The 23,597-nt window shown below is 40.7% G+C and overlaps 2 protein-coding genes across 2 annotated transcripts; both read left to right on the forward strand.

Annotated features, from left to right (window-relative positions):
• Positions 1-1,780: 1,780 nt before the first annotated feature.
• On the forward strand, positions 1,781-5,259 carry hoxc12a (homeobox C12a). The gene is made up of 2 exons (XM_083976319.1): positions 1,781-2,402; positions 3,590-5,259. Exons 1-2 carry the CDS (start codon positions 1,814-1,816, stop codon positions 3,826-3,828), a joined length of 828 nt encoding a protein of 275 aa, XP_083832445.1. The 5' UTR covers positions 1,781-1,813; the 3' UTR covers positions 3,829-5,259.
• A 9,998-nt stretch (positions 5,260-15,257) lies between these two features.
• hoxc11a (homeobox C11a) lies at positions 15,258-18,455 on the forward strand (the record flags this gene model as incomplete). Its single annotated transcript, XM_083975006.1, is given in 3 exon segments — positions 15,258-15,391; positions 15,393-16,138; positions 17,541-18,455. Coding segments are annotated over 3 exon segments (1,113 nt in total). The 3' UTR covers positions 17,774-18,455.
• Between the last annotated feature and the right edge of the window lie 5,142 nt (positions 18,456-23,597).

The following is a 23,597-nucleotide window of genomic DNA, read 5'->3' on the forward strand; positions in this document are numbered from 1 at the left end:
ACCTTTCTGTTAATCCTCAGCGTCATGAGATTAGTTATCAATTCAGGAAATCAGTACTTTTACCTACTTTTCCTTTGGACTCGCTTCTTATTTTTTTTCGTGGCGTCATGTTAAGAACATGATAGGTTGCTTTTTAAATCAGACAAATGGCTCTCGGCGCAGCTGGAAATATATCTACATTATTTTTTATGACAAGAGTTGTTAGCCCTCACTTTGAGCTGCTACAGCCTAAAAGGCTGTTATATGTTTGTTCTCTTTTATTGATATAAATTTACACTTTAGTTATTTAAATTGAGTATTTGAGTTCAATATCAAGTTCAACTCACCGTGACTGCGTCCTGAACTTGAGTGGATTGACGGCGAGTTCCGTGTGTGCTTGGTTATGCTTTGAGTTTTTTTTCTTTTTCTTTTTTCTTGTTGTAATTCCGTACCAATGATGAGTCAAACTATTTGCCCTTCATGTGGTCACACTTTTTAAGTGCCATAACTGAGAAATAAGCAATCCCCTCTGCTGAGTTATGACAACTTTTGAGATCCATAAATTGATTTTGTCTTTCTTACATGTAGGCGAGAGTGGGCGGTGGTAAATTATGAATTTATAAAGGGAAATAGGGATTTCAAAATTAATGCTGGACTGATATAATATAGAGAGCTATAAACGTTTGGAAGTTCTTCCTAGATTTTTTCTTTCAATTAACGAGTAGTCTGTGGACTCGGGAGAGGAAGGCAGAAGGCACAGGTCAGTCATAAGAATATGTTTGAGGATGATGGTTGGCCAGTTTGATGACCAAAGACCACATTAGAAATTTCTTGCGCCAGTTGTTGGCAGAGTGCCCGAATCCTGTGCACATCGTTTTTCTGCAGAAAAAAGTGCACTGTGGAAAAAGAAAAAAGTTTTCTGTGTATAAGGAGTTTTTTTTTTTTTTTTTTTTTTTTGTGTCAAAGCAGCGAATGACTAGATCATGGCATATCACATATTTGTTCACTGTCTTCAGAACTGCATCTACAAATCAACTAATTAGCGAGATATAAAGCAGGGAGACCCTCGGCTGATTGAATCAGTTAAGTGCCCTCTGATATCTTGTAAAATTCATATAAAAGAATTGTGAGAGGTATAACAATCCCACCAGAGTTTGGCTGCGAACGTTTATTGGAGGTATCTGTTAAAGTTGTTCATGTGAGGTGTACTAGAGAATATTATGTGAAATATACCCTCTTAAAGTAACCTTGTAGAATATCGTCCTCTTTTACAGAGCCAGTGGCTTCAACCTGCTGACCCCGTTACTGTAAATATGAGTAGAGTGCGGCAATGAGCATCAGTCTTTTCTTAAAACAAGCTTGTAAAATTGGGACATCACAGCTTTATATGACATGGAATTCAACCATAATTTGCTAGAAAACAGGATGTCATATGCACCCTCTCCTTCAAGAAAAATAGTTTTCATAAGAAATAGCATTTAAACAACTTTTGCCAGCTTATAAAGATATTAAACGAGGCCATGGACAGTTGTACAAGTGTAAAAGGAGAAGCAGCCTGGGCTCCTTTTGGACTCAGCATGACTCAAGTGAAGAAAAACAAGATTCTACATTTTTAATAAAAGCTTTATAGTATTTTTAAAAAGCATATAAACCTCTGTAATACAGAAGTTAATGTTTTGTTTTGTCTGAGATGGACCAAGTGGGTGGTACCATGTGTAACAGAAGTTAGCCTGGACACGTGGTTTGAGGATGACCAATCAGGCGCCCCTCCAGGTTTAACTATGTTAAATGTCAGATTGCAATAAACTAGAAGCTGTTGGTCGGGCCCGCGGAAATGGGCGAGCATAATCTCCTTAATCCAGGGTTTGTGGGACCTTTGGTAAACATCCACACTGGAGACACATTTTACTTTCCGAATTTTAGAGCCTCAGGGGGACAACTGGCGGGGCTACCGTCTCTCTCCTACCCGAGAAGGGACAATGTTTGCTCCCTTCCGTGGAATCCTTCGGAGCCGTGCAATGGATACTCTCAATCCTACTTTAGCAGCCCCGTGTCTATTAACCCTTCTTTCAATCGGTCGTGTGAAATTACCAGACCAGAAGAGGGTAAATGTTATTATAACAACGGCAACGGGAACAGGGAGACCTGTTCAGGTGGCAGCAGCCTCAAACGTGAGGATAGGGCGAGAGACACATCATCCCTAACATCTGACCACGGGATGCACAGTGGAATTGGCAGCACTGCCGCCTTTTCCAAATATGATTATGGGACCGAGCAGCTAACGCAAGACCCGCCATCCTGTCAGTCAATGGAGTCCGACTCCAGCTCCTCTCTGCTCAACGAAGGCAGCAAGCCTTCATCCAGCGACACACAGACCCTGGTGTCACCGGGAAGCCATTCAAGCAACATAGCAGCAGGCGGAGGTGGGTGTTATTATTTCTAATCACAATAATACGAAACAAATGCTGTGTCTGTCGTTATTATATAACATGGCTGCACATAGCGCACATTTGCGATATCAAATCATCACTGGAGCTCGTTGTATTGATGCATAACTTGCATCTTAGATTAGCCTGCAGGATGCTTGCGTGGTGTACAAACGCCGCTAGGGGTTGCCCTAAAATACTCCACGCGCAACGTGGTTGTGTGTGTGGAGTTATAGATAACCTCACCAAATCATATTGCCCAGCAGCTTTAGAGTAAACAGTCAGCCATGTCATTGTATTTCTCCAGCTCAGATGAGGCTGTGTGTTTCAGGCTCATAGATGGTTGATTTTGGGTCACTGCTGCTCTTTGTGTACACAAATTAGTGCAGTGATTTAAAGGGGTGAGCCGCTTTGGTTGACTGCATCGAATAGAGAGTTTTCTTTTTAATGACTCGTAAACAGAATTAATATCTGTCGCTGTGTACTCAAGAGTCATTTAATATGCTCTGAAACTCGCAAATAAGCAGGGGTATTTGCAAGTACGGCTTAATTATCACGTTAATGCTACTTTAACTGCAACAATAAAACTTCCTGTGATACAAACCGCTGTATACTGGTGGTCTCAATAGGAGGCTGAAAGATAAAACACTTATGAAAAATACATCCACCATTCGAGGGGTCCTGGTGGTCCGGAAATTAGATCTGAGATCATATATGTGCAGGCAGCCCAGGGGGTGGGGGAGACCAAAACAAATCCAGTTTGGTTGTGTATGGAGCAAGTGACAGCTTTCAGGGGCATCGGGTCTGTGTATCCTAATATAAAACAGAATCCCTACATCTGAGGCCATAGGCAAAACACAGAAATCTTCTCTTAGCTTTTGAAATACTGTCTTGATTCCCTTGATTCCCACATTTCTAGAAAAACTTTGTGCTATTTCACTGTAATGCAGTTTGACTTGTAGATAGAATCTAGGGAGTGATTTCCAGTCTAAGCTAAATGAAATGAAATTGACTTTGCCTATAGTATCCAAGCTTTCCTTTGACAACTGGCGCCCCTGTAGGCTCCTCATAACCTTGGAGGTGACCGTGATTTTGCTACTGTGGTGACTAATCCGTAGTATGCACCCCCCCATCCCCCTCCCCTCCTCCTCCTCCTCCTCCTCCTCCTCCCCCTCCTCCTCCAGGTGCCCCGTGGTACCCGATGCACACTCGGACCAGAAAGAAGCGCAAACCGTATTCCAAACTTCAGCTGGCTGAGCTAGAAGGTGAATTCATGCTAAATGAGTTCATTACCAGGCAGCGGCGGAGGGAGCTCTCCGACCGTCTGAACCTCAGCGACCAACAAGTCAAGATCTGGTTCCAGAACCGCAGGATGAAGAAGAAGAGACTCATGCTGAGGGAGCAAGCTTTGGCCTACTTTTAGAGATGCGGCAGAAGGTGAATCGATAGGCAGTAAAAGCCAAGCCTTCTATGCTCCCTTAGGTCTTCTTCGGTGCATGCACTCATCTATCCATCTTTTACATCGCAGGCAATTATTACAACATTTTCAGATTTTTTTTTCTCAAAGGTGCGGGCCACACAAGCCCAAAACAAGCCATTATGTGGCATTCAAAGCTGTTCTCAATGAGACTGGCTTCATGTTTGGTATAATCGCACAAAAAGCTGTGAGGATGTGTTTTCTGTGCAAGATGCATCTCTTGGTTTTCATGATATGTCAAGAGATAGTCTTCGCTCTAATTGTAAGCCATGCAAAAAATGTGCAACCCAGTATCACGCCAAAGCGTGTAGGTCAAAATGTTTCTCTGTGTGTCTGGGGTGACACATAATGACAAACTTCCGTTAGTTCCCGTTTTGGTTAGAGAAAATAAAGAGGGAGCGGGACCACTTTGTGAAATCTCAAAATAGGCCTAAAAAAATAACAGTGAAGTCCTAAGGACACAGACGCCTGACAGACAGGCTGGTGCCGCATCCGCGCAGTAATTTCTTTGAGGTTACGAACTGATTAAGAAGAATCTCCCTCACGGTTGCTTAATACTTACACAGTCACATTTGTTGGGTCAGAGAAGAATCACCCTTATCTCCTTTCCATAGTTTTTGTCAGGCGTTGTGGACACGTTCACGGTCACGGGCAGGAAGTCTGGGGGTCTGCATGGGGAGAGGGAGGACTACAACCGCAACGAAATCCATATAGATATGTTTATGACTGCGCATTGAAAAAGTAATTGTCATGACTTTGTTCATGTGCTAACAAGTTTCTAAAGGTAGCCTATTTTTCTTACTTTTATTACCTTTCAACTTGTCTTAACAACAACCACAGAAATCTTGCATGAGTTGCATTTCTTTATTTGACTGAGATCACCGTTTGAATACGGGTTTGAGCTGCTATTAAAAGTCCACATCCAGATTGTGAAAAAATAGAATATTCTTCAAGTAACTCGCGAGAATCTTTGATGGAATTAATCAACAGTATGTGAACATTTCTAGGCCCACTTGTTTAAACAATGACACCGCCAAAAGTTGCACCTGGGAGGTGGGATTAGTTTGTACGCCTAAAAAGAGCATTTGTGAAACTTGGTGCTCCAAATGAAAATAAATATGTAGAAAATAAAACATTTAATAATAATAATAATAGGCCTACATCTGTGCTCCCTTAATTCGGGGGTGAATGCAGTGCATTATCTGTAATGTATAATGAGTAAGCTATAGCAGTGAAATGTATTTGCAGCATGTTATTGATGTGAAATAGCTATAAGTCATGTTCTGCGGGCCACTTTTTCTCAAGGTGACTTTTTTATACTTTTTTTTCCTGAACAAATCAAATGCGAACACAACCTAAAACATTTTTGACACAAACTTCTACAAAGAATGTATTATTATTATTATTGTTATTACTATTATTATTATTATTATTAATATTATTATTATCATGGTGGAAGGACATGGGCCTGTAGGCCTACTTAATGTACTTGCTCCTTGCAACGTGCTCAGTGTCATCCCTTTCCTTACCTTGTACTCGTGTATAACTTTGTAAAATGAAATTACACATCTTACTATTCGCATCCTATTTTAGGATCCCTTATCGATATATAATAGTGCTTTCTGTTATTGATCGTCTTGTACAATATCGCATTCCGCAGCCTATTTGTGGTTGTAAGGGTTGGAAATGTAGGCCTATTATATTATACTGCCAATAATGGATATATGAAATTGTATGCAAGAAATCTGAGCATACGTGACATTTAAAGAAACTCTGTTTCAGTGTAGTCGTTGTTTGTTATCGTTCTTTTATTTCGTCCCTCACTGCATTCCCTTCTTTGCGCTTGTAAGGATTGCTACGTTGTCTTGTAAAAGTAATAATGATATGAATGTATATGCGTAAGGTCTTCAATAAACAGAATACTGAAATGTTTATTGGTGTTACTTCAGTGTGTCATTGCGTTGCTTCTCTGAATGCTCTGCTTTAAAATCCGCCTTTCTGGGTGCTGACTGGTGGGATTATTTTATTAGACGTGACCTGTAACACAGTTTAAAAATACATGTGTCCACCGCAGTGAAATAAAGATCTGAACATTAATGGGACATTTGGAAGCATTTGAGAGTGTGTTTTGTTGGCACATAATTGTACTTGCTGTGAACTATGAGCAATAGAAGCCCACACAGGTTGGTCTTGTTTTATTATGGCTGCTCAGATACAAAGGTAAGCTATAGGCAGATATGATGGCTTTAGACCATGCAAAATGGCGGCCAGATGCATGTTCTACAGCCCACCATGCATTGACTATTATTCATTTTAAGGACTAGTCTGAAACGCAGCAACCGCTATTCTTTACTACGACTGCAGTTTTAGGCAAAAAAAAAAAAGTTTTTCTCTGACTCCTTGTGGTTTCCCTTGAAGTTCGACCTAATCAATGTCAGTGCTATGCTACAAGCCTATAACGGCGCAGCTAAACACGCAATAGCTCTGTAAAGCAGTAATAGGGTTACACCCCAGTGCTCCATATAGGCATGTCACTTGGACTGACTGTGCATCCTATTTCCTGGTTGGCATTCAAACATGTGACAATTGTGGTTCAAATCGTGGTTTATGAACACATACACACCTTGCAAATGGAGAAAAGAAAACTTTATCAAATGTATCTTTACAAACCACAGAGATCTGTGTACATAATGAGATCTAAAATCCACAAGGCTCTCCCTACTGGCAAGGAAGTGTAAAGCAATGCAGGGATTTGCAGTGTTTTCATATCAGCTCACCAACTAAGCATTAATGCGTTTGTCTTCAGCAGCTCCTGGTCTCAGTTAGCCGAAATATGTTCACTGGAAACTGTAGTGCTGTCTCAATGTTGAGATCAGATGTTGCCATTTCAGTGAACTGTGCACAGCCGCTCCTGCAACCGACCCAATGAATGGCCTTCCTGAGTCAGTCTGTCCAGAATCAGAACATATATACACCCATATAAAATGCTCAACACTTAACACAGTCCTTTTGGTCTCCATAGGCTTCAGCATTTATCAGCTAAGGTGTATCAAAGATAAGGTGTAATCATAACAAGACATATCTCGTGATGAGTTGATCAAAGGCTTGCTGCAGTATTTGCTTCTTTGCTAAGGGTGCGTCTCCAGCCACAGATCTTTGTGCCAGTGTTCCTTACTACACTCATGCAGCTTTCCAAGTAAAGGGTGACTGTATCCCAAATATTTATTCTTATATATTCATCAACACAGTGCATATTTCTTTGTGTATTGCATTCCCAGTAGCCTACGTGTGCTGAATGAATAAGAGCAGCAAGTACAGTCCTTCATGAGACGTAGGGCCGTTTGGACCCGCCGCTGTCCGTCCACACAGCATACGTTTGCAAATATCAAAAATGACATGTCTAATAGTAGTTTCAAAAATAACCTCTGTAAAATGTATTCTTTTTAAAAAAAACAACCACAACAAAATATGGCGTCAATTCAAATAGTTTCTGATTATACAGTATAGGTCAAATCTAGTCAGACTAAACGCACTCCATGTACATTTACGCATCTGATTACATAGAGGTTTAGAGAATCATTTAAATTAAATGACTTGACAGAATTTTCACGTGTATGTCAGAGGATGCACTAACAGTTTGAATAATCTCCGTATAATAAGAGACCTGCTGGTATATCGCTTTAATCTGCGTCCTTTTACGCACCGACAAGAGCATTCATGTACTTTTTAATCAAGGGAATACAGTGTATTTGTTATGAAGTGGCGCCAGGCTGATGCAAAGCATAACCAGTAAGTCTACCAAGTATGTGCTGGTATATGATGATAACCAAGTCAATGAAATAATACTGCGGAGATCTTAAATTGCGTGTATTGAATTTGATCATCCAGGGGACATCATTCATAACAACTCCAATCTTTTTAGCCTATCAAACGCACTGTTGACCACGAAAGGACATAAACTAATGTCTTGTGTTTGTGTGTTGCCTTGTTAAATGGGTTAGGGGAGAATAATAGATGTAAAATGCACCATGACGGTCTTGACTGTTCAGTATCTCAACCATTATTTAAATAATAATAAAAAAAAATCCTCAAGGTCAGCTATGCTACAAACATTTTCTGTAAACTTAGAAAAAGCTACAGGAAATATGTCCACATGTGTGCTGTAGAAATTTAAACAGCAGCAATTATCATCCCTTGATGAGGTTAGATTATTCATACTTGTAGTTTTATACGCATTTGGGCTTGTAAAAATGCGCTAAACAATTTTTGCGATGTGGAGAACACAACGAAAGAAAGAGGATCCCTGGTTTGTTGATGAAAAAACGCAGTAGATTTGCGCCCTGTTTACTGTGGAAAATATGGAGGTGAATTTCCAGTGCTGCAATTTGCATAATTTGGTAAACAAAAACAAGAAAAACACATTTTGGCAAGCGGAAAACTCTATTACAAGCATCAAAACAACTCAAAATGTGAATGCTATGCCAGGGGAAGTGATGCAAACAGTGGTTTGTGTTTGCAGGCTAGTTAGATGATTCCTGCGTCAAACGCTGGGATTATTTGGACTGAATAATGTGACAGTCTGGTCTTTGGCCGGTGCCAAACGGATATCTGAACGTGGAGCCTAGATTTAACTTGAACTTCAAACCAGACGAATCTGTTGACGGTGACTGTTTATGTCACTTTCCTGTGGAGTCTATTTACCCAGGTGGACTATTTCCGTCCTTTATTTTGCATTTCCCTGTAACAAGTAAACTTGTTGGGAGCGTTTTTACGCGTCCACGTTTAACAAATCACTAAATATTTCGCTGCGTCTCCATCTGCCATCCCTACTCCACCCTCACCATCTAAAAATGGTCACATCTTATAACAGTTAGTACATATTTGCTGGTCTGTTTTCTAATTTGGTCTAATTCACTTTATACCGATTATAAGAGAAAATAAATAATAATGAGAAAAAACTCAAATTTGTCGCCTTTGCGGGCAACCTCAAGATATTTGGATTGTAAAACAGGATGAGATCTCAGTTGGCTTTGCAGGTCTTTTACAATAGGGCTTTCACTGCTCCTGAGCACTTTTGACTTTGAGACTGGCTAAATCTGTTTATGGCGGCCTGTCTCCGCGTCCCAAAGGTCAGTGAGCTTCACAGTGCCCTTCGCAGAGAACTTGTGTGGCATGTGGTCTGCGTCCCCCGCCACCCCTCTGCCGTTTATGGTACGGAGCTGGCTAGAGAAATAGAAAGCCATGTTATTCCTGCTAAAGTGTGTGTGGAGTGTGTGGACGTGTGTGAATTTTGAAGGAGTGTTAATGTGATAGAGAAAGAGAGGATAGTTTAGCACGATAGATCCATATCGCTCCAGTCCTCTCACAACTGTTATATATTGATTTTGACATGATTTGAAATGAGTTCTCTATGAGCTCTATTTTTCTGAAATGTACCGTCTTATCAATTTGTTTTTCAATAGCCTCGCACGTCAGCCACCCCTTAATAAGCAGCATGAAGGTTTCATTGCTGCACTGAAAGAGCCGAATTCCTCTTAGACCAGTTGTTGTCCCTGATGGAAAAAAAGAGAAAAACATCTTAGAATTTGAAAAGTGATTGATGTTGCAATCTCAGATCAGTAGCAATTAGGTTACATTTTGACGTTCATGTTCAGCCCATTATTGCATCATAGACCATCCCTCGTTTTGTATTTTTGAAATCTCGTGCAGAAAAGTATTAACGCAGGTAATGAATGTGTACGGCATTTATCAGTGCCTAAAGTGACATTCTGCTTAGTAATCTCTACTCCGTGTTATTTAATATCCCTTTTCCAAACGCCTTCCCAATGTTTATTTCTCTCTTTTAGGACTGTCCTTTACACACCGACGCTTGGGCCCTAACACACTCACTGAAGGTCAAGTATGCAGCATCGAGCGGCGCATCCGCTCTAACCCTTTTAGATGGAAAATACTGTCACCTGTTCAAGTTTGTCCAATTTCGGTGTACTGTGTATGCCGTGTAGTTTTAACTCTACGACGTTTTTCTATATGAATATCGGTATTGAATGTGCATATTCTCTGTGTTTAAAGGACTGGGCTCTAAAGAGAAAAAAAAAAGGCTTGGAAAATCTGCAGCTCAGATGGCAAAGCAAACTTTAGCACTAAGTGTTTGAGCAGGCATTTCAAATATATCTGAGTCTGTAGCGTAAAGCTCGAAGCTTCTATTTTGGGTGCACATACTGAGCCACTCCTGTGCAAGGCCATGTGTAAACTAAAATAATGCATTTTGACCCCCGGTGTGAAAAGACCAACCAGTGCGGGCTTCGCCTCGTTTGGCACAAATGTTCAAAATATTTGCTCCATTCGCACTGATTGTAGTCACAATGACAAATTAATTTGATGCATTTTCAAACACTTAGGGACGACTCCGTCTGTCATGTGATTGTCCTTCGGTGTACACATGGCCCTACATCTCCCTAAGACATTGGTCGCAAAGGGCAAAACGTGACCAAATAATGAAAAAAATGCCACCAAGTGGAAGCTTTGCGTCTACCCTTGGCAAACTGCGATATAATTACCGCACAAAAGGATGTTGTGTGAATACATGACCAAAGCCAGCTTTAAAAAAAAAGATATATATATATATATATTTTTTTTTATCTTTGTCGCAAAACTAAGTCCGACATTATCTGTAAATTGTCATTACAAACCAAACCATCGGACAGGCCTGGGTAGCAGGTCGTGCGTAATTTTGTGCCGTCATCTGCGTAATTTCAGAAAACACTCTATTTATGATTGTTAGTCAAGGCTGAATTGTTTTCAAACACTGAACACATTATCCCTGCTGGTTTTTATGCTTGATTTGGATATCTCCGGAGATTAACTGTGCAGTTACAAGCAATCTAATACATTTAAAATATCCCTTTGATAAATATATCGACATGTGACAGGCCACAGCCTGTGGTGCATTTTTTCCCACATAAAATTCTTTTCGTTTTGACTTTTGTAAAATAGTGAAGTTAAGAGCCATCAGCAAAATATCTGACACACAAGCTTGTTTTAGTCCATCCAGCATGTATTTTAAAAACAGATGCACTTCAGTGTTTGCTGATTCTCTGCACAAAGGATTTCCAGGTTTTTCCAGGACATCTAAATAACACAGCGGGGTTGAAGCCAGCAGTCACTATTGGGCAGTTCCTTGTGATGTGAAATCATTTAATACTTCTAATAAAAAAGTTAACACATTGTTGTGAAAGCTTTATGTCCTAGTGGTTGCAAGAGAAATACACTCTGGAGATTGCTCTAAATGTAACAGCAACACACATCCTTATCTTGTAAGCTATTGTTGCCACCACAGACGCTGCACGCTAGGTGCATTCACTGAGACCTCAGTAAAAAAAAAAACAAGGCTCTTTAGTGTTGCTTGAAACTGTTCGCAGCTCATACGGCCAAGTTTAACTGCCCGACTTACATCCAATTAAACTTATCTAGGCCATGAGGGGACAGTAATATGATTACACAGGCTTCCCACATTTAGCCTGGACTTCAGCTAACTGTGCTGTAGTGTCTTGCTGAACTGGTCCCATTGTATGTGCGTTTCAGTGTTTGTGTGTGTGGTGAGTGTTGTATTATTTGGCAGAAGATTTGTCGACACGGAGCCAAAACACTGTGTAATATTTAGGTGCGCCATTTCTGGACTGAGAGTTCTTCTTAACAAGAGGGTGACTCCTAGGTTAACCATTATAATTATGGGGCTAGGTAGCAATACATAGCTTAAATTCCTCAGACGCAGTTGTAAAGTTTGTTCTTCAACAGTGATATTTAAGCAGAAAATGACATAGGGTGACAACACCTTCATTTTGGATTACCCAACAGTACAAAACAGAGCAGAATATTGGGTGCTGCATTTAACATTGTTAATCATAGTATGAGTTCTTATAATATAGAATTAGAATGGGCTGATCACTCAACTCAGACCTCTTTGCGTGCAAACTCTGCATATGCTTAGCCTGCTCATTTGGTGCAACCAAATCAAACTTTCCTGGGTCCTACTGCTAGCGGAATATCAGCTGCTGTGCTGTGTGTCGTCCATCCTGGGAATAAACACATGGTAAACCTTATTCTTTGACTGTTGGCCTGGGCGCACCAAGGCGAGAATATTCACAGTTTTAACTCTCGGCAGGCGGATATTGCTAAGTGATGGACGCTGACTGGTCATATTTTGCCACATTATGACAAATGCTGCGATTTAAACGCAGCCAGGAGTAAATACTATTTCCCATTTCTTCAAACGCCTCACTTCCTCCTGTGTGCTGTGCAGCCTTTTAAATCCCTCTTTTGCATTTTCACTTGCCTCGATAAGCAGCAACAACTTTGGAAATTTATCAGTGCATTTCTTATTTATTCCCTTACATTATTTATTTATGCAGCGCTAATACGCATCAGTGAAATTATGAGGAAATGATCTGACAGTATTGTGTTGCACTGTCTACCGTGGTTCTGTTGTCTGCTGAAAGAAATGTGTGTAGTTTTTTATTTATTGCCATCTTTATGCTACAGATGATATTATGATCAGAGTAATGTTAACATACGGATGCATTTTAAATGTCGTAATTCAGAACCAAGCCTTATTAACAGACAATTGGTGCGGCGGCTTTTCACTTGTTTTTATTTTTTATAAATTCAACTTGAAATCCACCCCCTGTGTTTCATCTTTTAATTAAAGTGCACCACATATTTCAAACTGTTAAAATGCACAATGACACTTTGATATGCGAATTATTATTATTGTTATGCAACTGCGCAACACTAATGCTGCAAGCATGTGTCGAGCATGTGTCCATGCAGGCCACAGGCCAGTATGTTTACACAAATATCTCCACAGCATCGGTTCTATCTATTTTCCAAGAATTACATCTTCTAGCTGGGCTTCACGAGGCACAAATAAACAATGACCATTTTATTTTTTGCATAATGTCCATCAGTCTTGTTCGGATTCATTTCACTGAGAAGTTTGGCATTGTAAAAGGGAAACAAAACAGATTTTTTGGACTTTAAATTCCAGTATTAGTGACCTAAAGTGCCACAGTTTTCACATGGACAGCTAAACCTAAACTGCAGAGAATGCGTCATGGTGTACGGTGTGAAAATGCAGCGCACTGTGATTTTTTTTATTTTTTTTTTAAGTTGCAGAATATCTTGTTGCTGAAATCCAAATTCCTGTCATTCTCAGCGTTTATGGTTTTCTATAGAACAAAGGAATTTAGCGTTACTACTGCCATTCTGAGTTTTATGGTGGACGTAGAGAGGATTTTAGTGGTCAAATTCAAGTGCTGTGTCTGGACAGCTGTCTGCTTTCTTTGTACTTGGATGCAGGATGCATCATGTGAGACAACCTTTTGTCTGTAGCGGTAATAAACAAGCTAATGCCATTGCCACCTTTTTCACAAATACGCCTGCAATGGACTCTCATTTCCAATGCTAAGTTGTGATGGTGTTGCTTGTTTGCCTCCATGCTGGGGAACAGCAAAAACACTAACTTTGTTTTCCTTTTTTCCCCCCTAAACAACACAGGTGTCCGATAAGTGGTTGTAACAGAACAACAGTGTTATTGGAATATTGGATAATAATTGAAGAGTCTATTGCAACATTTAGGAAGTAGCCTATAATCATAAACAATGGGCCATCATATTAATTTCACCTTGTGATAGTATCAGTTAGTCTATAAAGAGTCGAAGATGGCCCTCAACAGTACAATTAAAAGTTTACAATGACGCAGGAAAGAACACGCAGGCGCATCTTTTCTCCAAACCATTCATTTTATTACATTTTATTTTTTTATTTAAAAAAATAAAAAAAGAAGAAGAAAAATCCAGGCGACATGTCTCTCTTTTTAACAGGCACCCACAGATAAATGTCGACATTCTGGTGGAAAATAAAATGATCACAGCAGCTTGCAACATCAGCTGGGACTTATTTAATTTTAGAGGGAAACGTCGGATACAGTCATACTGCCTGGTCAATAGGCTCAGTCTGAGTGGCCTGTTAGTAGCCGTTTACAAGAAGACAAATTGTTGCTCTGCTTTGAAGCCTATAGACAAAAGCTGCAAAACCAAAACATTTAATTTGATCGAATAGTGAGTCCAAGGAGACATCATAGCCCAACATATCAGCTGAATATTTTATAGAGAGGCAGCAGAGATTTTTTTTCTGGGCGGTGTTGTCAATAACTGGAATAATGCTGACTGCATCAGTTTGTGGGGAATAATTACATATTTTGAGTTTGTGCTTGTGTAGTAAGGGAACATTTTCCCACTGGAGGATATGCACGGTCCCAGGGCTTCACTGGTAGTATTCCTGCAGGAACTCCAGCAACCTTGGGACTTGAATTGCGCAGTTCTCCTCCACAGACTCTGTTATGATCCAAAGTCAAAGGGAATAATGAGAGTGGGCCGATTGCTTCAGCTTGCTCAGTCAGTCAATGTGTAGCCTATATGCTGTGTATCCAACTTTGCCTCACCGGTGGTTCAACTTCACTTTACACGTAATCTCACTCAGGTCCAGTGTAACAGGGATTTTCATGTGGTGAAAGAGAGAAAGGACTAAATAAAATGGATGAAGAATTAATACGTTGCAGCATCTCAAATAGATGAGTCCGGCTCATTCACACCTCTGTTTAATAATGTGTGTCGTAGATTTATGCAACCACTATTAAAGAATGAAAAGGGGATCCAAAGAGCTAATATAACCTTTATGAAAAGATCCTCCTGCATACTTCAAAAATCACAGTGTTAAATATCCTGGGGAGTCTCAGAGATTTGTAGAACACGAGTCATTCACTCTGAAACTTTTTGTAAATAGTGAAACTATGATTAAGCTCGAGGGATTACTTTTGAAAGAATGTATACCTTACTGGGCGAATCCTACTGTCTTTATGCAGATTTGTACTGTGTGTAACAGTATCAGTGAGTCCTCATTCTGTGATAAAAGGATTAACATTACCACCAGTCCAGTAGTAAGCTGCTCGAATAATAATAATATGAATATTAGTATTATTAATAATAAAACTAATAATAATAAAAATAATAATATTATTATTAATAATAATAATCTTACCTGTAACACTCCATAATACTATGAAATGCAAGCTACTGGCTGCGCTCTGCAGTTAGTGCTATGCCTGTTTAAGGAGCTGGGGCTGTTAAGCTAGCCTACCACCAGCCCATAAACATAAACACACACAGCACATATCGCTCTAATTGTCATAAGGCAGCAAACAGGAATCTGTTACTGGTTTTCTTAGTGCGCCTTTGGTGTTTGAAAATTATTCGTTTGAACCTCCTCGATCTTACCTAAAGCCAACCACTCCTACACATCCAACTCTTCCAAATTGATATATGACAATATCTACTTTCGATCACGTGTCTGCGGGGCGACTTAGACGGATTGCGCGTCATCTCGCCTTCCCAAATTTTTCCCTTCTGCTGCAGCTCGTATCCAAAACATCTATCTATAGTACGGAGTACGAGAGAGAGAAAGATGTTTAACTCGGTGAATCTGGGCAACTTCTGCTCCCAGACGCGCAAAGACCGGACATCCGAGTTTGGGGACAGGACTGGCTGCGCGTCCAACATCTACCTCCCCAGCTGCACCTACTACGTTCCCGAGTTTTCTGCCGTCTCCTCGTTTCTTCCACAGGCCCCGTCCCGGCAAATCAGCTACCCTTATTCCACAAATCTGTCTCAAGTACAGCCGGTACGGGAAGTTTCATACGGCTTAGACCCTGCTAGTAAATGGCACCATAGAAGCAATTATGCATCGTGCTACTCGGGAGAGGATCTGGTGCATAGAGACTGTCTTCCACCATCCACCATGACAGAAATGCTTATGAAGAACGAGAGTGTGTACAGCCACCACCATCACCATCACACCCATCCGGTCTCCAATCACCCCTCCACAGGTTTTTACTCCGGCGTGGGGAAAAACAACGTCCTCCCGCAAGGCTTCGACCGCTTTTTTGAGACCGCATACTGCAGCAGCACGGACAATCAGTCAGACAATTGTTTACAAAAGGGCGAGGGGGGAAAGCTGGAAAGCGACTCCCAGCAGCAGCAGCAGCAGCAGCAACAACAACAGCAGCAGCCCACAGCCTCCGTACCCGGAGCCCCGGAGCAGGAAAAAGATCCAGAAGATGAGGAGGAACATACAAATTCAGGCTCATGTACTTCTTCCTCCGCAACAACCAAGGACGGCAACGCCAGCAAGAGCAGCCACTCGAGTAGGTATACCGAAGCAGTAAAATGGGGGAAGGTTAAGGGGACTAGCCCGGTGTTTTGTCGGTCAGATTTTATGTGGAGTTTTATAAGCATTCAAAGGATTTTATTATAACCCTACAAAGCTCTTTCTTGCAACGAGAAGAATTTTTACGATGGGAAAGCGCTTTGAAAAAAGGGGGATGTTATACACAGACGCCTCTATGGTGAGAGTCTGTGAAATTTTTAAGAGAGAGCTATTGTGACAAATGTTAACTTTGATCATGAACTTGCGTTGGGCATTTTAAGGGATTTTCTCGTTGGGCTGTTGAGAGTAAAAACCAATTGAGCAGAACATTGCTTTTGGCGTCTTGTGAATTTTCTTTTAGCACTGGGTTTGCCCGCAAAAGACATGCTGCACAGAGTATTATACACTTTACGGTTAAACGCGTTCTATCTATCTATCTATCTATCTATCTATCTATCTATCTATCTATCTATCTATCTATCTATCTATCTATAGGCACTAAATGCATCAGTGTTACAGAATCGACTGTTTTGCTTCCTCCATATGAGGATAATGCAGCTTTGCAAATTATGCTATTTATTCAGTAGCCGCTCCAAACAGCTTTAAAACAAATCCCATAGGTTTCCTTTTACATTTCACCTGTCGACTAGTGATTTGCATGCAGGCTGACACAAGGCTAACTTGAATGACTAGCATGAAGTGCAAAAATAATGCTTGCTTTTTAGCTGCTGCTGTGGTTATTGTTGCAGCAAGCAGGTCCTAATAGTGTTTAGCTTCATGTGCATTGTATTAGCCCAGCCAGGCTGTAGATACAAGCTAACTGAGGCTGATGGTTGTCCCTCTTCCACACACACACACACCCACACACACACACACATACACACACACACACATCAAAAAAAAAAGAACTATAAAAAAAATCTATTTCCCCAGTCACCTGTTTGATAGTAAGTTATAGGGCCACAGAGGTCTGCATAGGCCATTGCAAACAGGGCAATGCATTTCAACCCACTGCCAAAAGATTGTGTAAATTGTTAGTTTAGCTCCAGAGGAATGTGACGCACATAATGCGGTGAAATACTTTTGTTGTTGTATATTTATAACAGATAAACACGTACTTAGAAGCCGTAAGTTGATATTATTTGCTCTGAGCGAAGCGGATATTTAACACTCTTTATGGCTGGTTTATCTGATAGCCTCAGTTACTCTGCTTGATGAATGTTGACTGAAATGTTATCATTACTAATGCCACTGAAACTGAAATCTTAGCATCGCCACCTCAGCTGTAAAGCCTCATTTTGTTCATTTTTGTTGATATTGTTGTTGTTAATTGATGTGATGTCATTGCTGTTTCCCGTGAATGTCTGATTTTGTTCATTTTTATTTTACTCTGTCTTCAGGCACTCCTCGCACAAGGAAGAAGAGGTGTCCATATTCCAAGTTTCAGATTCGAGAGCTGGAGCGAGAATTCTTCTTTAACGTTTACATCAACAAAGAAAAAAGGCTTCAGCTATCCCGAATGTTAAACCTCACCGACCGCCAGGTTAAAATTTGGTTTCAGAATAGAAGAATGAAAGAGAAGAAGCTGAGCAGAGATCGCCTGCAGTACTTCTCTGGAAACCCCCTATTGTGAGCAGGAGCAGAGAGTGTCACAGTCTTGGTCAGTGACATTTAGGCCTACTCGTATCTCATTTAATTGTAATCGTGGGCATAAGCATTTTCTAAAGGAGCCCAAATCACCAACAGTGCAATGTGGACAGTCGGAGTTACAGGCCTGCATGGGATAAAGTCGCCATTTTCTTATTGCCCTGCGGGCGGCGGTGATTTTCTAGCTGATCCCCAGAAAGGCCTACATGGTTAGAATAATCATTTATATTCTGTTCTTGAATATGTCTCCCTATTTATCACGATTCTCCATTGTGTTTATTATATTGTTCATATAGACATATTTGTTAATAATATCAAATGTAACAAACAGTTTGAATCCTTATTGCGCAGACAACTTTTAGCTCTTCCCCTGTCCCTCTGGTCTATGTATATAGCATATCATTATCTAATTATTTCTCGGCCAGAGTATGAACAAGTTATAGCAAATCTCCAGGCTGCATTGTTTTCGCCAGTGAGAACTGTGACGTCCAATCTGTGAAAATATACCCCCCCTGTACAGAGTAGCCTATGCAATGTGCATTCGTGACTGTAAATAGGCGTATGTTGAATTTCCTTTCTCCCATCCCTGCTGCTATTTTTTCAGTACAGTGCCCCTACAACTTCAACAGCTTTAACGCCAACACTCATTAAATTATTTGCTTCCAACATTGGTGCTTTTGATTCCAGAGACGAGGAACAGATTGTCGGCCTGTGTATCATTAATATAATACCTATGAAATAAACAGAAACATATAGGCAAAACCCACCGACTTTGTGCTTTTTGTGCTGTCGTTATCACAATTACCTTTACTGGTGACTATGTGTTTAGTCTGGAACCAGCATCATGTTTACTGCTTGCGCTTTGTCATAACTTTTGGAAATTACATGCGACTTATTAATGTGCGTATATAACCTAAAACTGCTGGTCTACATACATAACATGCACACATCTAAATTGTGTTGATGGCCAGTTCATGATGATACACATATTTACTGTGGTAGATTTGGTGGCAATTGTGAAACTGATGATTAGCCTGGGTCGGTGCCGACGGGCCTACACTTGTCATATTTTAGGGTAATTCCAGGTTACACCACTCCGAAGGATCGTGTTTGAATAGTACCAAGCGTGTTAACGAAGATAAAGCTAAGATCTTCGAAATGTAGAGAAGGAGAGTGGAATGATAACCTCTTTTAGTGCCCACTAAATGGAATCGCCACTCTTGTAGTCTAGACACTACCATAAAGACAGGGGCACTAAATGGCTATTTTTTTCTCTTAATTGCACCGTCTGTTCTTGGGGAATGGCGTTCACTTCCGCAGTAAATAGTAAACAAGCAAGACTGGATGTCCGAAGGGGGAAAAAAAAAACCTGCCACGAGGTTTCGACATGAACTCGGTCTATGTTGTCTGCAACGTCAACCCAAACCCAAACCCCAACCCCTCAACAAACAACTGTCATGTCCGCCATTCTTCTAACCTGAAAATAGGAAACGCAATTTAAATCCTGTCTTTTCTAGAGTAGCTCATATTTTACCCAACTTAAATAAAATTTTCTTATTTTGTTAATTTATTACAATTTATATATATTTTTCCCCACAACATTTTGGATATTTAAGACGTCTTTAAACTTCCATGTTTTCCATCTCGGATATAACTAAGCTTTTAAAATAATAGTCTATTTGTTCGAACTGACCCCAAACTTCAACCTATTTCAACACATCAGTTATGAATAAATAATTGTTGACTAATTGGGCCACGTGTTAGTGATACTTAAGGGGAAGGAAATCATAATTGGCATGCTCTTTTTTTTCCAAGTGTGTGTGTGTGTGTGTGTGTGTGAGAGTGAGAGAGAGAGAGAGAGAGAGAGAGAGAGAGAGAGAGAGAGAGAGAGAGAGAGCCTTATGTGAACGCATTTCCTATACGTTTGTCGTGCACTCAGCATATGTGCATGATGATTGCACGTGTGCATTAACTACGATTTATAATTAAATGTAGTCTTTGAACTTCAATAATGTCAAGGCCTTCACCTTTAACCCGCCGCAATAAAGTGGAATCAAGGAGCCCCTTTAGCCCGGAAATGTGTGCAGCGGCAGAATGGGCCAATGAGAGTGAGTGGGAACAGAAAATGGAATGTGTACAGAGACCAACTTTGACCCCTCACATTAAACTACAGCAGGTAACTTTGCCAGCTTTAGCACGCCCAGTAAATACACTTTATTGTCCTTGTAAAATGTATACGTTTTCACGCATGAGGCGTTTTAAAACATGTTGGTATAAACTGTAGGCCTGTATTTGTATTCTCTAAAGAAAAAAAATCATGTTGGTGTGTGGCTGTCGCAGTGTGCTTGTCGTTATGGGTGGTTCTTTAAGTGCATACATGACGGTTTGTGCGTGGGTGTGTTAGTCCGTGTGAGTCGGTCCATCCTTTGATTCCTGACTTTAGATGTGACTCCTGCCCAGCTTGCTCAGTGTGGATCAAAGAGGTTTTACAATGCAGTTTTGCACGGTTGTGTTTTAACTTCTGAGTGTTTAGTTAAGGTTGGGGTCATTTTGGCCGAGGTTGGGATAAAGGTTAAAGTTTTTGGTTGGGGTTTAAATTATGTGCATGTAAAGAAAGAAAAGGAAAAACAAGCGGAATGGTAGTTTATCCGCGTGATAACCACTATTTGGTTTAAACTACTTGTATCAACAATACGCTGGTATCTGTTTTCTCTTCAGGATCTGGGATCTCAAGATCTCTGAGGCTCAATTTGCATATGTCAGTGTATTATCAGGAAGGACAGGGGGCCGTTTTGACAAAAGAAAGACGATGCACATTGGCGGAGATCAAGGCTATAGGAGCCCCCCTCTCGCCACACCCACCAACCTTGGCCCTGGGACGGTGACGTGGGTAATTTGTGGTTTCTCCAACACAGAACGTCACTAACAGAGAGCGCTGCAGAGGATCTTGCAAATGTTGTCTATCAACCACACGGGGGCCAGGGGTCTCCCGGCCTCTGCACTGTTTTGTTTCCTCAACGAGATCTTGAAAACGTTTCCTGAGAGACGAATGCTCCGGGGATTTTCTCAGTAGTAGCATTAGTCGCATGGACATCCTCCCTCGTGTTGTGTTGTGTGACAGAAGGACAGTTCATTCTGCTGGAATGCAGCTCCTGTCGTGACTCAGTCTGGGTTGTGCACTTGGGTGTTGCGGTGAGGGAAAATGGCGGTGTGTTTGATGTAGATGAGGCGAACGAGGAAGCAGAAGATGCGTCAGGGTGCCACTAAAGTGTATACGGAAAATTCATTCATTCGGCTGCATAAAAATATCATAAGAATTACCTGAAGAGTCCTCGTTTTCATCTGATGCTATAAAAACCATTTATAATATTTTGTTATTTTATTTCTGGAAATACCTAGGCTATAAATATAAAACATTTTCTCTTTTGGTCCACTGTGGAGTGTATATTTATACTGAAAAATGTTAGATTTTTCTTTCTCGTCTATAAACCCGACTAAAATAATATAACAATATATCCCAGAATGACTGAATAATATAGGCCATTTTCTTTTTTATTGTGAGGTTAACACATTAATAAAAAATATTTAACAGTTTGGAATAATATAGCTATATAGACCTATAAATATAGAAATGCAAAAGTTACTGTATAGAGGCTTATGGGGGGGAAATGTGTTCTCATGTACTAGGACTTTTATTCGATTATGTTGTGCAATATTTCCTGATAATTTTGTTGCTCAATTTATGACTAAGAATGTATTCATTTTACAGTTTTTTTTAACCTTTAATTGCGAAGTCAACGCAGGGGTGTTCCATTTTTGTCTGCAAATACTAATCAGGGGGTTATAGGCTATTGAATGGTTTTATACTACAGTGTACTACGCACATCTCAGCACCTATCCTGTTCTACAGGGCCATAAAACAGCTCGACGCTGTAAAACGAGCTCCTGCCATCGCTGCAACCAAATAACTCTCAAAACGCTTCAATTTACATGAGCGCATGTGTAGGGAGGTATTCATTTTTTTGTTGCCACCGTGCTTACACAGTCTTTCCGTAATTTAAATACAGTTTTCAGTCTGATCATGCGGCGGATGTGTAGCCTATATTTGGTGTGGTCGTCAGTAGTAATAATGTAATAGCCTAATACCGCTGTGCTTTGATGGCGGTTGCCACTTTGGGTTTTAATTAAGAACTTCCATGATTCTGGCACCATAAATTCGCAGTTGCTCATGGAGTGGACAGCAGCATGAAAGAGGACACAAAGCAGAACCTCCTCACATCCAACTGGAAAAATATGTCAAAGTAGCTGCCAGCAGCAAATTAGTTGTGTCGCCCCAGTGGCTGCAGATTAGTACAATGAGGAAACCCGCTAGCAAGCCTTCTGTCGCCCAGCATTCAACACCTATACCTGCTTATAATAACAGCTTCCAGGTTTCAATCAATTGGACGACAATTTAGAGGCGAAAGTGCTGGGCTGTAGTTTAGACAAGTGTAAAGACCGTGGTAAAATACAGTCACAGTCAAGTGTGTGTGTGTGTGTGTGTGTGTGTGTGTGTGTGTGTGTGTGTGTGTGTGTGTGTGTGTGTGTGTGTGTGTGTGTGTAGGCCAGGCTCCATTACACATAGGCAAGGAGTTGTGTGAAAAAATATTTGAAGGTTTAATGCACCCAAAAATATCCCTGCAGCATGTACACATATTTAGAAGAAAAGAAGAAGAAGAAAAAAAAAACATTTTCCTTTTTGTAAAACTATGCCCTCATCAAAATGAGTTTTCCGTGAAATAGTTTCACTTGACAACAAATGTTGTAAGCATCTGTAAATCACTAGATTTGTAGGAATGTTTTATCGGGGAAACAACGCTGCCTTCCATGTGTTTCCATGAGAGAAATAGACCTGGAAACCTGGAGTAAACAGCAACAGAGAGCGCATTTGTTATGGAGGCTGGAAGGTATGCACACACAGTGAAAGCTTCCCATTCTGGCCTTGTTGTTCTTATCTACAAATGTAGGACCAATCAGCACAATATACTCTGTAATATGCAACACGTAGGGTAGATGCGGTTGTTTGCTACTCCCGCTTTTGTGTCGTTATGTTGTGCGTAACCTGCCACACAACTTAACTGCACGTGATTGCGACAGTTGCTGGCTCAGACTCACTGTCTACACGCACGATAAGGTCAGTTCTGTGCTCTCAGAGTTGTCATATCACAGAACTAATGTTACTTAGTCACATCTTTGGCATCATGAAGGAAGTTCCACAGAACTGTCCCGTCTCTGACATCACACAACTAACTTGCAACATTGTTGCACTTTTACATTCCAATGCAAACTCTGCTGTGATGTCACAACATTATGTTATTGTGTGCCATATGTGACGTTCCAACATGGCCTAAACCCCCTCCCCTTCCCTCTATGACATCAGAATACATATTGTCCCGACCTGTCACATCTGTGAGACCTGACAGTGCCAGGTCTGAGGCATCACTGTTTCGGCACGTCCTGTAACATAGAGGCGTTATATAGAGCTCGCTGCTCCTTGCGAAGTTGTACTTGTGTAATTTCTTTTTATGTGCTTGACTTTTTGTGCTAGGCTGAGTTGGAGGTAGCCTGCAGGCTAGGTTTGAATGTGTCATAAAGCAGATTTTTTTTGTGTGTGTCAGTGGTGCGAGCCGGGCTATACATTAGGTGTGGTTATTAATATGTCCTTCGGCTGCACGAGACAGACTGTGTGTGTGGATTAAAGAAAGATGGAGAGTGAAAATAATATCCTTAATAATTCTTTATTTCAGCATTTTCCTTGGGTGAAAAAAAAA

Source organism: Trachurus trachurus, assembly GCF_905171665.1.
Source record: "Trachurus trachurus genome assembly, chromosome: 7".
In the NCBI taxonomy this organism is placed as follows: Eukaryota; Metazoa; Chordata; class Actinopteri; order Carangiformes; family Carangidae; genus Trachurus; species Trachurus trachurus.

Coding starts and splice junctions, on each gene's coding strand:
- hoxc12a (XM_083976319.1), top strand. CDS start 1,814: ATGGGCGAGCATAATCTCCTTAATCCAGGGTTTGTGGGACCTTTGGTA. Junction 2,403..3,589: donor CAACATAGCAGCAGGCGGAG/GTGGGTGTTATT, acceptor CTCCTCCTCCAG/GTGCCCCGTGGTACCCGATG.